At 40.9% G+C, this 14,319-nt stretch overlaps 1 protein-coding gene across 2 annotated transcripts; it reads left to right on the forward strand.

Annotated features, from left to right (window-relative positions):
- The first annotated feature begins 159 nt into the window (after positions 1-159).
- On the forward strand, positions 160-14,006 carry aars2 (alanyl-tRNA synthetase 2, mitochondrial (putative)). 2 transcript variants are annotated; one of them, XM_053491675.1, is made up of 22 exons: positions 160-435; positions 952-1,140; positions 3,020-3,165; positions 3,345-3,536; positions 4,075-4,219; positions 4,732-4,877; positions 6,207-6,315; positions 6,424-6,462; positions 6,601-6,712; positions 7,508-7,635; positions 8,019-8,163; positions 8,282-8,451; positions 8,666-8,779; positions 8,890-9,030; positions 10,735-10,872; positions 11,090-11,193; positions 11,513-11,621; positions 11,955-12,080; positions 12,186-12,296; positions 12,406-12,489; positions 12,932-13,045; positions 13,176-14,006. In XM_053491675.1, the coding sequence occupies exons 1-22, from the start codon at positions 175-177 to the stop codon at positions 13,344-13,346; spliced, it is 2,994 nt and encodes a 997-aa protein (XP_053347650.1). In that variant the 5' UTR covers positions 160-174; the 3' UTR covers positions 13,347-14,006. The 2 variants fall into 2 exon arrangements, with proteins under 2 accessions (XP_053347650.1, XP_053347649.1); XM_053491674.1 differs by lacking the exons at positions 160-435; positions 952-1,140 and adding an exon at positions 1,515-1,664.
- The last annotated feature ends 313 nt before the right edge of the window (positions 14,007-14,319 follow it).

A 14,319-nucleotide genomic window follows, 5' to 3' on the forward strand; every position in this document is an offset into this window, starting at 1 on the left:
AAAACTTTTTCTTCCTCCTCTGTGCTTTTATTTTGCTTGAAAAAAAGAAAAAAAAGGATTTCCGCCATCCGGAACAAACCGCCAGTTAATTAGAACGTTCGCGCGGTCATGTAGTAGCCAATCACAGCGAAAAGGCGGGATTTGTTGCGTAGAGATTTGACAAGTTACCGCCCCATGACAACAAGCAAGATGGCGGCGCGCATCGGCGTCCTGCGGTTAAACTTAAACGCCCGGCGGAAGACTTTCTGCTCGGGGGTGAGAAGATGTTCGGCGCTGTCAAACACTCCGGCTCGCGAGGGATTTACGTCCCAACGCGTGCGAAGGACTTTCGTGGATTTTTTCGAGCAGGACTATGGACACAGGGTTGTTCCGTCCTCGCCGGTCCGGCCCAGAGGAGACCCGAGTCTGCTGTTCGTCAACGCGGGAATGAACCAGGTCAGACACCCTGCAGGCAGGAGGCGGTAACAGTGTCAATCTTTTCACATTCAATCAATCAATCAATCAATCAATCAATCAATCAATCAATCTTTTTACATCCATGGACACTATGGACAATTCCACGCACATTTACCTTCACATCTACACTACATGTTTACGTTTACATCTGGACCATTGCACAAACACACTTTTTTTTCCTATGCACATTTGCACACCATCTTTCTCCCAAAAATGTCAAAATTTCACAATTTCTTAAATGTTCTTGTACAGTATATTTCTATTTTCGTACAACATATTTCTATTTCTATTTTTAGTTCTATTTTTCCTAGTTCAATTTTATTTTTATTTTTTATTTAATTTTCTATCGTATTTCTTATATTCATATTTATTTCTTATTATAAGCTTTAATTCTCTTTTTAAGGTCACCGGCGGTCGTATAAGCATTTCACTACATTTCGTACTGTGTATGTGACAAATAAAATTTGAATTTGAATTTGTTGTCCCCCGCTGCAGTTTAAGCCCGTGTTGCTGGGCTGTGCTGACCCGCGCAGTGACATGGCCTCTTACCGCCGGGTGGTGAACAGCCAGAAGTGTGTCCGCGCTGGAGGGAAACACAACGACCTGGAGGACGTGGGCAGGGACGTGTACCATCACACCTTCTTCGAGATGCTGGGGAACTGGTCGTTTGGGGATTACTTCAAGGTGCGTCACCTGTCCGAGTAACAAAATGTCTAATCTTTATAAATAATAGAGAGGTTTTGGTTTGGTTAGTCCAAGATTAGGTTTTAAGTTTCATAGTTAAATGAAGGTGATGTACTTTAAAATAAACTACTTGCTCAGTGTAAACCAACCAAGTGAATATTCTTAGTTTATATTCTCACTCGTCGTTTTAAGATAAAACATCATCTTTATCTGATCTACTTTGTCGATATCTCATCTGTGATTCTGTAAGATATTCAACCTTACAGAATGTACAGAATGTTTTAAAAAAAAATTATTTTTATTTTTTATTAATAAGTTAGACAGAGAGGCAGACGTGTATATGGGCTTCAACCTGAAGTAATATCACAGGTTATGACGGGTACTAACGTTAGTCCATCATATACGTATGGCTTTAAATCCCAGTTCCTGTGTGAGTTATTACTAGGGACCCAAATCAACAGTCACCTCCCGATACGATGTTCTCACGAGACCCAGGCACCCAATCCAATTTATATTGTGATTCTGTAAGTATCACCATTTTATAAATAACATGATTCATTATTACATATTCCCCCCCTTTTCTTCTCACAAGTTTAAGTAATAAAAAAAAGCTGAGTCGTGACTCAAAAGTTTTATCCCTTTATAAGTTTTATTCATCACCTTGACAACTGAACTGAACATAAGTAATTAAATGTAGCCCGTTCTGTATAACATTAGTTGTCTTGCTTAAGAAAACAAAGCGCAGCATTTAAACAATACAAACATTTTAAAGCGTTTAATAATAAAAAAAATATACATTTTTACTGAACAGCACATACGTCATGTCACTCGTTGGAACTCTCTCTCTCATCTTCTATACCGCTTAATCCTGTATTCGGTGTCGCGGGGACCTGGAGCCTATCCCAGGAGACTTGGGGCACGAGGCAGGGTACACCCTGGACAGGGTGCTAATCCATGGTGGCAATTTGAGAACATTAATTAGCTTAATCTAAATGTCTTTGGACTATCGGAGGAAACCGGATTACCCGGAGGAAACCCACCTAGCACGGGAAGAACATGCAAACTCCATACACACAGAGACAGGAATCGAGCCTGGCTGGGACTCGTTATAAGGTTTTTTTTTTTTTAAACAAAGCTTGCTGAACAATGTGCTCTACCACATGAGAAGGACATGTGTGAATAGTTAAGAGTGTACCGCCTGTAGGATTATACAGAAACGGTGATGTTTTATCTCCATAAACAGCTCCAAAGTCTCAAAACTTAACTTGACAGTGAGCATGTGACAGTGATTTTGAAGACTTAAAAAGTGCTTGCGTTGTTTTGAGATGGGAGTAAGTGTGTGTAATGAGTGGGTTTTGAGACAAATTTTTTTCTCACAGTTTGGAGAAAAAGGCCGATCCAAGGCTTTTTGTAGCACGCGATTTTTGATTGCATAACACCATAAAAACGCATAACTGGTAAATTGTTTATATTGGACGCTGATTGGATGATCACCAGTCATGGCTGCTCTAACTAACAAACAAATTCTGAAGAAAAATCTGAAAATTCTGATCACTGGCCGATCAACTGGTTTATGTCTATTATAAATGTTAAAAATATTTTTAAAACGAATATATAAGTCACCACTCAAAAGAATCGCGATTCATATTGATTCATATTGATTTTTCCTCCCATTTCTAGTTCTTACTATAGAAACAAGAACATATTAGAACACGAGTATTAACATAAACCATAAATTTGTCTAATTATTTTTATAAGCTGCTATCAAAGGAAATAAATCTAAAAGCACCTTTTAGCCAATCAAATTTGAGAATTCATTAGTGCTGTATTTAAGCAGGAGCCCTGAGTTTTGTTGTGTAACTGTATCTGGTGTATTCAGGTGGAAGCGTGCACGATGGCCTGGCGCCTGTTAACAGAAGTGTACGGGATCCCGGCCGAGCGTCTCTACGTGTCCTATTTTTCCGGCCACGAGGCGAGCGGACTGCCTGAGGACAAAGAGACGCGACAGATCTGGCTTAGTCTCGGGTAAGTTCGTTAAGGACCAGATAATACGGTCATGCCTGCAGTGAGTTGGTTTGGAAGGGGTCTTTAATGATCAGGACCTGGGAGAGTTTGTTTTGGGGGAGTGTGTGAGTCAATGAGGAGTGAGCAGAGAACATAAGGAGAACCTGTGTTAAAAAGTGTCTTCTTTCTTTTCCTTCCAGAATTCACCCGGATCGCATCCTTCCGTTCGGAATGAAGGATAATTTCTGGGAGATGGGTGAGACAGGACCGTGCGGCCCGTGCACTGAGATCCACTACGACCATGTAGGAAATCGGAACGCCGCCTCGCTCGTTAACATGGACAGTCCGGATGTGGTGGAGATTTGGAATTTGGTGTTCATGCAGTACAACAGGCAAGCACATTACATTATACTAGTACGAAACAGTTCTGATCCGGGAGCGTGTTTGTAAGTCAGATTCGTTCTTAAGTCCAACAAAGTGAGTCTTACACACCTTTGACACACATTTACAATGTAATGCATAAAAAAAACCCACGGTTTGGTTTTGCGCCTTTAATTGGCGAGGGGAATCCTGGGTAAAGTTTATTGTCACATTCCTTGTACTGTCCTGGTCTCACTCTAAGACATTTCTACATGTTTGGGTCATTAAAGGAGTTCCTGGAAGGAATAGCGTTTTAAACATGAAGCATGCGGGGGAATCATGGCTCTGGTGTACTGAGAAAACTTTTAACCTTTATGATATTCAAGCAGTGAGGTAAAACAATGGGTTAAGAGCATTAGTGTGGCGGAGGATTATATAGAGAAATACAGGAACTTTTTACTCTCAGAACTGCGTTTGACTTGAACAGACTACTTGTAGTACTAGCAGGTATTCAAAGGTATTTGCATCATTGGTATGATCGTGAACTTTAGTGTGTTTGTGTGTGTGTAGGGAGGGAGACGGAAGCCTGCGTCCTCTCCCCCAGTGCAGTGTGGATACTGGAATGGGACTGGAGAGACTCGTCACTGTACTTCAAGGGAAACGCTCCAACTACGACACAGACCTGTTCACACCGCTACTGTCTGCCATCCATAAGGTCTCTCTCTCGCTCTCTGTGTATCTCACACATGCATGTTGTATGGTTCTTGGGTTCGACCCATGTACAGCTTTTTATTTTATTCTTGTTCACAAACATCACAAAAAAAAAATGCCACTGCAGGACGTGTCCGAGTGAACAGACTCAACCTGGAAGTATCTGATTCTACATGCTGTTTTCGAGATTTGGAGAGAATCTGTTATTACATTTTGTTATTCTGTCTTCTATGTCCAATATTACTTGTTAGTATTAAAAATTCATTAACGTACAGAAATAAATTCTGGATCGTTCATAACTTTAAGCCTCTGGAAACTGCTGCAGTTTTTTTTCCCCAGTCGCCATGTTGTCCTCCTTTACTTTGGACACTTTTTTTATTATTATTTTCTTTTAAGACGCAGTTTTGAATCCATTCTTCTTAGTTCATTTTATCTCCAGAATTCCCCTGACATGAGAAATAGTTAGAACGTTTTCCATCCTGTATCTTAAAACTAACAGCTTGACTCGGTGTGCAGTGCAGCAAAGTCGCCGCCTACGCAGGGAAGACGGGCGAGGACGATAGAGGGCGAGTGGACATGGCGTACCGTGTGGTCGCTGATCACATTCGGACGCTCAGTGTGTGTATCGCAGATGGAGTGTATCCCGGGATGAGCGGAGCAGAGTAAGAGCACATCTAGAAACACACACACCTTGTTTGGATCACCGGATAGAACTCTAAATCATTTAATTATTTCGTATATGGTTTACACATCACAGAGTTGGAGACATTACGAATACATTTTGCAGTTTTGTAAATTCAGGACAATCTGGACTGGATGTAGAAGGTGTTAAAACACAAAGATTCACCAATTACTATTCCTTTGTTTATTATTTTTCTATAAAAAGATTTATAGATCTATAAAAGATTTATCTCGTCTTTTTATTTGTTAAATGATTGCTGTGCAATTTAATTGATTTTGTAATTGAGTAAATTAATCAGTTTCAGAATTTAGAATCGATTTATACATTCATATGCTTCTCCTTGTTTTAACAGACAAATTATTTATAACTTTGTTTTCTAAAATGAAAAAAAAATTGCAGAAAAACAAAAATCCATACGTCCCTACGCAAACACATTCACTTCGCTTTTTTAGCAGGAGAACAAATAATTATCGCTTTGTACTAGGCGTGAAATCAAATCGAAAAGTTATTTTTTTCCCCCAATTTTCTCCCTAATTTAGTCGTGTCCAATTCCTTCCCGTCACTAGGGGGCTCCTACATAGTAGGCTACTACCAACCAGCCGGGAGGGCCGAAGACTATCACATGTTTTCTCCGAATTGCGTGACATCAGCCGACCGCATCTTTTCGAACTGCTTGCTCTTGCACCGTTAGATCGCTATCCGTTCCTTCCCCATGCGTTGGCTGTAAAGCCGTGATTAATGTGGGAGCACAAAGTACCTCTCGTCCCTCCCCTCCGAGAGAGCTCGGCCAATCAATCGGCCAATTCTCTAGACCTCCAGCTGTGAGAGGTAACAGCATCACCCGGGGATCGAACCAGCGATCTCCGGATGATAGGGCGAGCACTTTACCACTGCGCCACTCAGAGGCCTAGTTCTAATGTTTTAAACCAAATGTACTTGTTTGAGACAAAACTGGCAATAAGTCTTGGCGCTGTTTATTCGAATCAAATCAGAGACGCCCAAAATTTAAATTGAAATGAATGGACAGTCTACCCACAATTCAAAGCTCTACTGACGGCACTGATAGAAACTGTAACATATTAGAATGAGTCCGTTATTGATAAATTTGTTGTTTTGCCATTAAATAAAGTATAAAATAAAAGATGAGAGCTGCATCTTTGTGTTTGTGTGACCTGCAGTATTGCCCTGTTTTGCTTAAAATCTTTTTTTGGTTTTAGGACTTTATGCTACATTTACTTGTTAGTTTCAACTAAAATTTCACTAGTAGATATCGTCATCATACACTATACACTTTTCTGCGCATTTGCAGACTGGTTTTGCGACGCATACTGCGCCGAGCTGTGCGCTTCTCCACAGAAGTGCTGCAGGCCCCCGAGGGTGCGCTGGCAAGCCTGGTGCCCACCGTGACCCACATCCTGGTGAGTCCTCATAGTCCAACGCATTAGAAACAGTATTCATTATCAGCCACTGTTATGATCAATGCATCCTTAACACGTTTAAAAACACCGTCTCGTCTGACTCGACAGGGTGACGCTTATCCCGAGCTGCGTGCCGAAACTGGCAGGGTGAGTGTTGGAGAATATCCAGAGAGATCAATATTGAGCTTTAAGCTGACCCTCTGTGGAATAGGTTAGCATGTCCGTGAAGGATCGTACACGTCATGGTGTTTGTGCGTCTGATTATTTCTCCTTGTGTGTTATTAGATCATGGAAATCATTAACGTGAACGAGGCGCAGTTTCTCTCCTCCCTCAAGCAGGGCAGGAGAGTGATCGACAGGACGCTGAATAAGATGGACAGAAAGACTGATTTTCCAGGTGAATCACACACACAGACGGGTGTTTGTGTCAGGGTTTTACACTTCGATTTGGACTATGTTAATGTTGAGACTTAGCTGGGTTTTAGGGTTTATAATCAATTCTGTTTTATGTGAAAGCCTGTAATATGACCTTAATCTTTAATCTGCTCTCAAAACTCCTACAGATTTAAGATTTATTTATTTTTTGGCTTTAATCAGAATTAAATCAAACACATTTCTCAAATCTGATTTCAAATCTAATTTCTTGTTCTAGTCTTAAATCTGTAAAATAATCCTCTAAGCCATAAATAAGACCTAAGGATAAAACTACCAAGCTTGGTCGTGTGTTTAGATTTCATTCGCCATTTAATAACAGTACAGTAATTCTTTATCTGCGTTGAGTTTTTGGGTTCTCACATCTATTCTCAGTATAAAAAATAATAAAATAAAAAAGTATGTAATGTATGTAATGCATACCAAAAAGAAGATGGAAAACAAGTGTGATTTAATGCTTTATTAAAACTAAAACATAGAATTGCTCTTACGCATTTTGATACAAGTTGATTTGTGTGCATAGAGGAAAAATGTACATGTAGATGCCGATAGTGTACTTGCTAATCTGATTGCCAAAAAAACTGATCAATCTGAGCAAAAAATTTGCATACTCTGGTCTATCCCAGAAGCTCTTCAATTAAAAACAAAAAATAATCTGGACTTCTGATCCCTGGATCTTTTAATATTTTAGGTTAACAAAAGAACTAAATAAAGCCCATGGCCGTGTCTTCAATCCTGACTCTTTTGCTTTGTTCTCCAGCTGCGGTGGCCTGGTCCCTGCACAGGAGCCTGGGTTTCCCTCTCGACCTCATCGACCTCATGCTGGAGGAGCGCAGCATGACCGTGGACAAACCAGGACTGGAGCGGCTCGCGGCCGAACATGAAAAGGTGTTTAGTTTTAGGGTTGTGGAATTGCTGAAAGTTCAGCTTTCTGACTGTTATGACATGGGAGACTCCTTACCAAAATACAAAGAAAAAAATAAAATGTGTATTCATAGAAAACTTGACCATATTAACTTCCTTTTTAAAGCATCCACCATCAAAGACGCTTGCAAACACAATAATTTTTTACAGATTGAAGAGATTCTGAGCTTTTCTCACATGCACATTCATATTGGATTCGTGGCAGTGCAGTGAAATGCGTGTAAGGAGTCAGTGCCACGGTCATAAAAAAAACAAATACTGACCAATCAGATTTAAGAATTCCAAACCACTGTTGATAATTTCTGGCCACCTTAAACATCAATTCAATTCTTTATGGTGTGCTATAGTTACAGAATCAGGCTGAAGAGGGCGCTGAAGTTCGAGGACTCCATTCGGACTTGCAGAGTCTTGCAGAGCTGCGAAGCGGAGGAATCCCTCACACTGACGACTCTCCAAAATACAGCTACGTCCTGCAGCGCGACGGCACCTACGGTACAATTCAGTTCGTTTTAGATTTTTAATGTCACATGATCACGCTGTTTAGATACTGGCATGTTGTCCAGACTTGATCCGTGTATAATTTGTAGATTGACCGTTTGGTCTGTCTCAGCTTTCCCTCCATGTAGAGCCTCGGTGTTGGCGCTGTATACTGATCAGGGTTTGGTGTCCGAGGTCGCAGAGGGTCAGCGGTGTTCGGTGCTTCTTGACCGGACCTGCTTCTACGCAGAGCAGGGTGGCCAGGAGCACGACACCGGCTACTTCACCAAGGACGGACTGCAGGTGTGAATCGAATTCATCTTGCGTCTATTAATGATGTAACCAGTGTAGCAGAAACCCATCCAATCTCGCAATGTACAGAGGTGCCAAAATTTACAATGTTGACACATTTGATTTATGATCTCTTGCTATGCCAGTACGGGTCTCTGTGAAAACCTACATACACCCTACAATGTAAAAACATTAGTAGTAAGTGTGTGTGTGTGTGTGTTTGCAGGATGTGCTGTTCCCTGTGGAGTGTGTACGTGTGGCTGGAGGCTACGTGGTGCATGAGGTCACTGCAGCTGACACTCTGAAAATCGGAGACCACCTAGAGCTTCATGTGGATGAGGTGTACACACACACACACACGCACACGCACACAAATATGCTCACGGATAATCACTGAATATACTCAATACACATTTTGTTTGCGGTTATTTCTAAAATGCTGTCATTTAGGCTCAGCGTCTGGCCTGCATGGTGAAGCACACGGCCACTCACGTGCTCAACTTTGCCCTGCGGGATCTTCTGGGGTCAGAGGTCGTTCAGAGAGGCTCGCACGTCACTGCAGACCGTCTGCGCTTCGACTTCAGCTCTAAGGTGGTACTGACTCCTGCTTCCGTTTCTGTCATAGCATTAGACCAGCACTCACAGCTGAACACACGGTATATACAGGGTCTTGCATAAGTATTTACCCCCATGACTGTTTTCATGTTTTCCAACCTTGAAGTGAAAGGGACTAAACCGGGATCGTCTGAGGCCACATAAACAGTTGAATGGAATCAACCGATGTGCAATATTATGTTAGAAGTTAATTAGTAATCTGATTGGATGAGCGGCGTTCCATGAGTGGTGATAATAGACGGTAACAGCACTATGACAATTTACTATATGTAAGTGTTCTAATAACCGTAAATGACACTAAATGCGTAACACTAACATCATGGGTGAAGTAGATCTGTCTGCCAAGACCTACATTGAAAAACCAAACACAGAAGCATTTTTCATCTTAAGCAACACTCCTTATTAATTGCTTCTGAGTCGTTCCGACTCGTATCTGAGACCTGCATGTTCACTTATTTACGGCCTCAAAGCTAGCTAGCTTCTAACACAGGGTTTAATTCCAAATTGCTTTTCAACCTGTGATCATAGGGCCTGCAGGTTGTGTGTGACAAGGGATTGTACACCCTACATAATGCACTACTTTTCCATTTAACGCGAGTTGGGATTCAACACCAGAACCAGGAAGTTAATTGGGCTGTTAGTTTAAATCAGAATAGATATAAATTTACTCTAAATAGAAACCCATGAGATTTATAGACTGACCACCACCTCCCAGTTTTATTCTCCTCAACTTTTGGCTAAACAATACCGGTAAGAATTTAAAAACCACTTTGACTCCTGTTAATTACACTAACTGTTGGTCACCAGCTTCGCCAGTTGCGTTTGGTTAGTTCCATGAGGTGTGGAAAGATATGTGCTGGCTGAGCAAAACAACTTGTAAAACAAATTATAATCTGTTGAAAATAAATTTCTGTAACTTTTGTATAAAAGCAATATCACACTTGAGGTTGTGCTGTATTGCTGGGTATAGAATAGCTGTGATGCCTTTGGCACTTGGGCTACCCCCTAACGACCACATTACAGCCGTGCTATATCCAGCAATACAGCCCCGACCCCGAGTGTAATATTGCTTAAGCTTTACTGTCCCTGTAAGGGTGAGAATATACCTCATTGAACAGCTAGATGAAAACCAGTTCCAAGAAAAAGTTTTGTAAAAGTGTCATTTAGTTTTTTTTTTTTTTTAAGAAACAAATAAAAAAAAACAACATTGCAGCGTCCAAACATCCATATGAAAACACGGAGAGAATATGCTCTAGCCATGACACTGCCTACAGGGAGCAGAGGACTGAATATGCAGTAAGAAGCAACCACCAAGTTGGTACTACCACCACCGTGTTTCATAATGTTCTATTTCAGTACAAGGTTGTAAAATTGCAGAAGGTGAAAGGGGGTAAATACTTATACTGTATGCAGAGCATTATACAGCCTCTGTTTACATTGAAATGAATTTTGATAGCCATATTGGAGTTAGTTGTTAGTAGTTTTTTAAATTAAAGCGAAAACAGGTATCCCTTTAGTACAAAATTTTTTGTTCAATCAGGTATTAATGTAAGATGATTAGGTTCGACTTGTTCCATAAATCTCATTACGCTTAAACCTAAGCATTACGTTATTCAGTTACGGTAACAGCAGTGTCAATAGTGTCGGTTCATGAATATCGTTACACTTTTCTGGCTTCAGGTGTCCCTGAGTGTCTCACAGCTGCAGGAAGTGGAGCAGATGATCCAGACCATCATCCAGCAGGATGCCGTGGTGCACACACAGGAAGTGCCTTTAGCTCAAGCCAGTCAGATTACAGGACTCAGAACTGTAGATGAGGTAATTTGAGTTCTGGGATTCATCACTAAACGCCAACATCTGGTCGAATTCTGTCCTAACAATCAGCAATAGTGCCCTATGCACCCTGTTCCCGTCTAATCTTGTTCACTGTGTGCACTAAAGTGATTTACACCTTCCATAATGAACATTTGAATACTCAAATGTGGTTTATATTCCCAGGGTCTCTGTGTAAGAAATATGCACATCTGTGTTTCAGGTGTATCCTGACCCGGTCCGTGTCGTGTCTGTGGGGGTTTCTGTATCAGAGCTACTCAGTGGTGACGCTCATCATCGCACCTCTGTGGAGCTCTGCTGTGGCACGTAAGACTTTCAGTTATTTTGTATGAACAATATTGAATTATTCTTTACTAAATTAAGGTAGAGTAGTAGGAACAGTGGCTTGGAGCACAGAGTGGAGTAAAAACAAAGCAGATGTTGTGTGAAATGATTTGATTTTCAGTTATGCTAAACAATAAAAGCTTTGTCAAAGCGTTAAATGTATTTTATTTAAATTTTTTGTTTTATAAATACATTATTAAAATGTCATATTTGGGTGTGTTTTATGGTTTAACTAGGGAATTAACTCAATTCTGTTAACTAGTACGGTTATAAAAGATTGAATTCTTTTGTTATTTATCAGGCATTTGCTGCGGACCGGAGGGATCCAGGATCTCGTGATCGTGTCCGAGCGGCAGATGGTGAAGGGAATCAGTCGCATCATAGCCGTGACTGGAGACAGCGCCAAAAACGTAAGAGAGGCACATTGGCCACGGATGTTGTGTTTATAGAGATTCAGTTAAAAAGTATAAAACTACTACTACTCATAATAACAGTAATAATAATAACCTTAGTAAGTTAACAATATTCACACATAAATGGCCCTCTGTTAGCATTAATAAGACCTAATACTGACTTACACCTTAAGTGCATTATGGATAGGAGTGAAGCACAGCAGGAATACAAAAAAACAAAAAAAAAAACTAAATAAATAAATAAAAATAACATATTAAGATATATAAGATGTTTTTGTTGTTGTTGTTGTAGAGATCTCTATTTGTAGAATTATTTTTTTCCACCCATAGGCTCGAGAGTCAGGGCAAGCACTGGTGGAGGAGGTGGACTCGCTGACGGCTCGCATTACAGCTGGCCACGCCCCCTCACTTCCGGCCGCGCATAGGCTCTCTAAAGAAGTCGGCCTCCTGACAGATGTATGTATGCTCCGCCCCTTTCTCCTGTGTTTCAAGCCATTCCTTGTAATGTTTTAGTAGTCACTGTCTGTGCGCATGTTTGTGCATGCATGTGTGTAATTTTAGGCTGTGGAGGGCACTCCTATCCCACAGTGGCAGAGAAGAGAGCTCCAGACTCGGCTAAAGGCGTTACAGAGGAGCACCAACACCAGCATCCGCAAGCTGGAGCTTAAAGAGGTACGTACACATGGTATCAGACAGCTACACACACACATCCGTCACTGACTCAGAAACACACGCTAAGGATGAATGTCTGTGTGTGTGTGTGTGTGTTTTTTTTCCACAGGCTGCAGCTAAGGCACAGGAACTGTTGACAAAACACTCTGATAAAGCCGTGCTCGTGGACACGCTGGACACTGACTCCATATCTGTAAGATCATTTAAGTTTGATATTTCAGGTAACTGTACATTCAGAGAAAATGTTTACCAATTTCCTAATACATGATCCATGGACTTCAAACAAGTGAATGCTCTGAAATTCAGCAGCAGTTTCTTTATAATAAGAATGCCTCGTGTACCTGCAAAGAAGTTCTAGTCGATCTTCTGTCTGTTCTGAAGACACCGGGGGTCAGAAACCAAAAGAACATGAAATTTGAAAAGAAAGGAAAAATGCCTGTGGATGCAAACCTTTTGTGTATAGATAACTTGAAAGCACAGCGATGTGTTACAGATGTGTACAGAACCATCACTAACCACTAAAATTGCCGGAGATTTTAATCTTCCACAGCATAACTATAATTAGCCATATTTAAGTATAAATTCACTGCTGCTACTCATCACGTTTTGTTGATGGTGCCGAACAAATTCCGCAGGTGGTGATGAAGACTGTAAACCTGCTGAACGAGCACTCTCCACACACTCTGGTCATGCTCCTCTCTCACCTTCAGCCATCAGGAAGAGTTCTCTGTGCTTGTCAGGTGCCTAAGGTAAAACTCTCACACACACAGACAGGTTGGCATATAAACAAAAAAGGTGAAGTAAATATCATATCATATAGGACACACTTAAATGACTTTACATTATAACACACACTTGGAATAAAATGTGTGTGCACAGGGTCAGACCACCATCTCCGCGAGCGAATGGGCTTTGTCTGTTTGCAGCCGCTTGGGCGGGAACGCGGGCGGCTCGGCAACTGTCGCTAAAGGGGTCGGCATGGCGACTGACTCTACCAGCCTTCTGGATGCATTGCGATGGGCGGAGGAGTTTGCACAAGAGAAACCTTAACACACACACGTTGACATTGTTTACTTTTTGTAAAACTCTTACTATATTTCGAGCGTGCTGCATGCTGTCTATAGGGACAAAGTCTCATCAATGGCAGGGGTGGTGTGGGGAAGTTACTGTTTACACACTGAAGATGATTATCAGTGTCACAGCAATGTACCGGCCATTAACATTTTTCTTTAATTAATACCCATTAACACCCATGCCTTTTCCATTCATTCATAGTCAATGTAACGCCCAGAAAGCAAGATAGTTCCTGCTTGTTACCTTCCAGAGAAACCTGTCTGTCCTGAAGACATTGTTGTGGCTGAAAAAGCTCAGTGACCGTTAAAAAGCACCGACACTGGTGACTCCCTCCATAAATGCTAAACAGACTATATATGGCGTGTCTTCACAGAAGTGATGGAACGCATTAACATAAAACCTACATTTCACATTGCAGCCAAAACTACTATCAGACCTGCTGTTGTAAAAAATGACCAATCAGAATGGAGAATTCAACACCGCTGTGGTATAAACATTATTGACGCAGATCATGGAAAATAAACTGTTTGACATTATGCCTTTGTTTTAAAAGGCCAGCACTATCTTTTCTTAGGGCTTTTATTAGGTGTATACAGCTTATGGGTATCTATTAAATTATTTTCCTGATCTCCTTGAGTCATGTTTTTTTTTTTTTCCTGTTGAAATGTTCATACCAATATATTGCAGATTATCCAAATGTAATAATATGCCTAACCTTTTCTGATATTTTTCAATGATAGATTTACTAAACGTTTTCGAACTTAAATTTTAAGTGTTTTCTCTGCAGGCATTAATTACCAGTGTTGGGTGTAACGTGTTACTAAGTAACACTTAAAATGATTTTTGATGTGACGAGTAAGCTAACGCGTAAGGTCCGCCATTTAAGTACATTGTTATTTAGTTACTTCTTTAAAAATGTTATTAAGAGAATTGTCCCAGACACCAGTCA

This window comes from Clarias gariepinus, chromosome 3 (assembly GCF_024256425.1).
Source record: "Clarias gariepinus isolate MV-2021 ecotype Netherlands chromosome 3, CGAR_prim_01v2, whole genome shotgun sequence".
In the NCBI taxonomy this organism is placed as follows: domain Eukaryota; kingdom Metazoa; phylum Chordata; class Actinopteri; order Siluriformes; family Clariidae; genus Clarias; species Clarias gariepinus.

Bases quoted from the DNA above. Each gene is read 5' to 3' on its own strand.
- aars2 (XM_053491675.1), top strand. From the start codon at position 175: ATGACAACAAGCAAGATGGCGGCGCGCATCGGCGTCCTGCGGTTAAAC. The intron at 6,316-6,423 runs GTGAGTCCTCAT...CTGACTCGACAG, and splicing joins CCACCGTGACCCACATCCTG to GGTGACGCTTATCCCGAGCT. The intron at 6,463-6,600 runs GTGAGTGTTGGA...GTGTGTTATTAG, and splicing joins TGCGTGCCGAAACTGGCAGG to ATCATGGAAATCATTAACGT.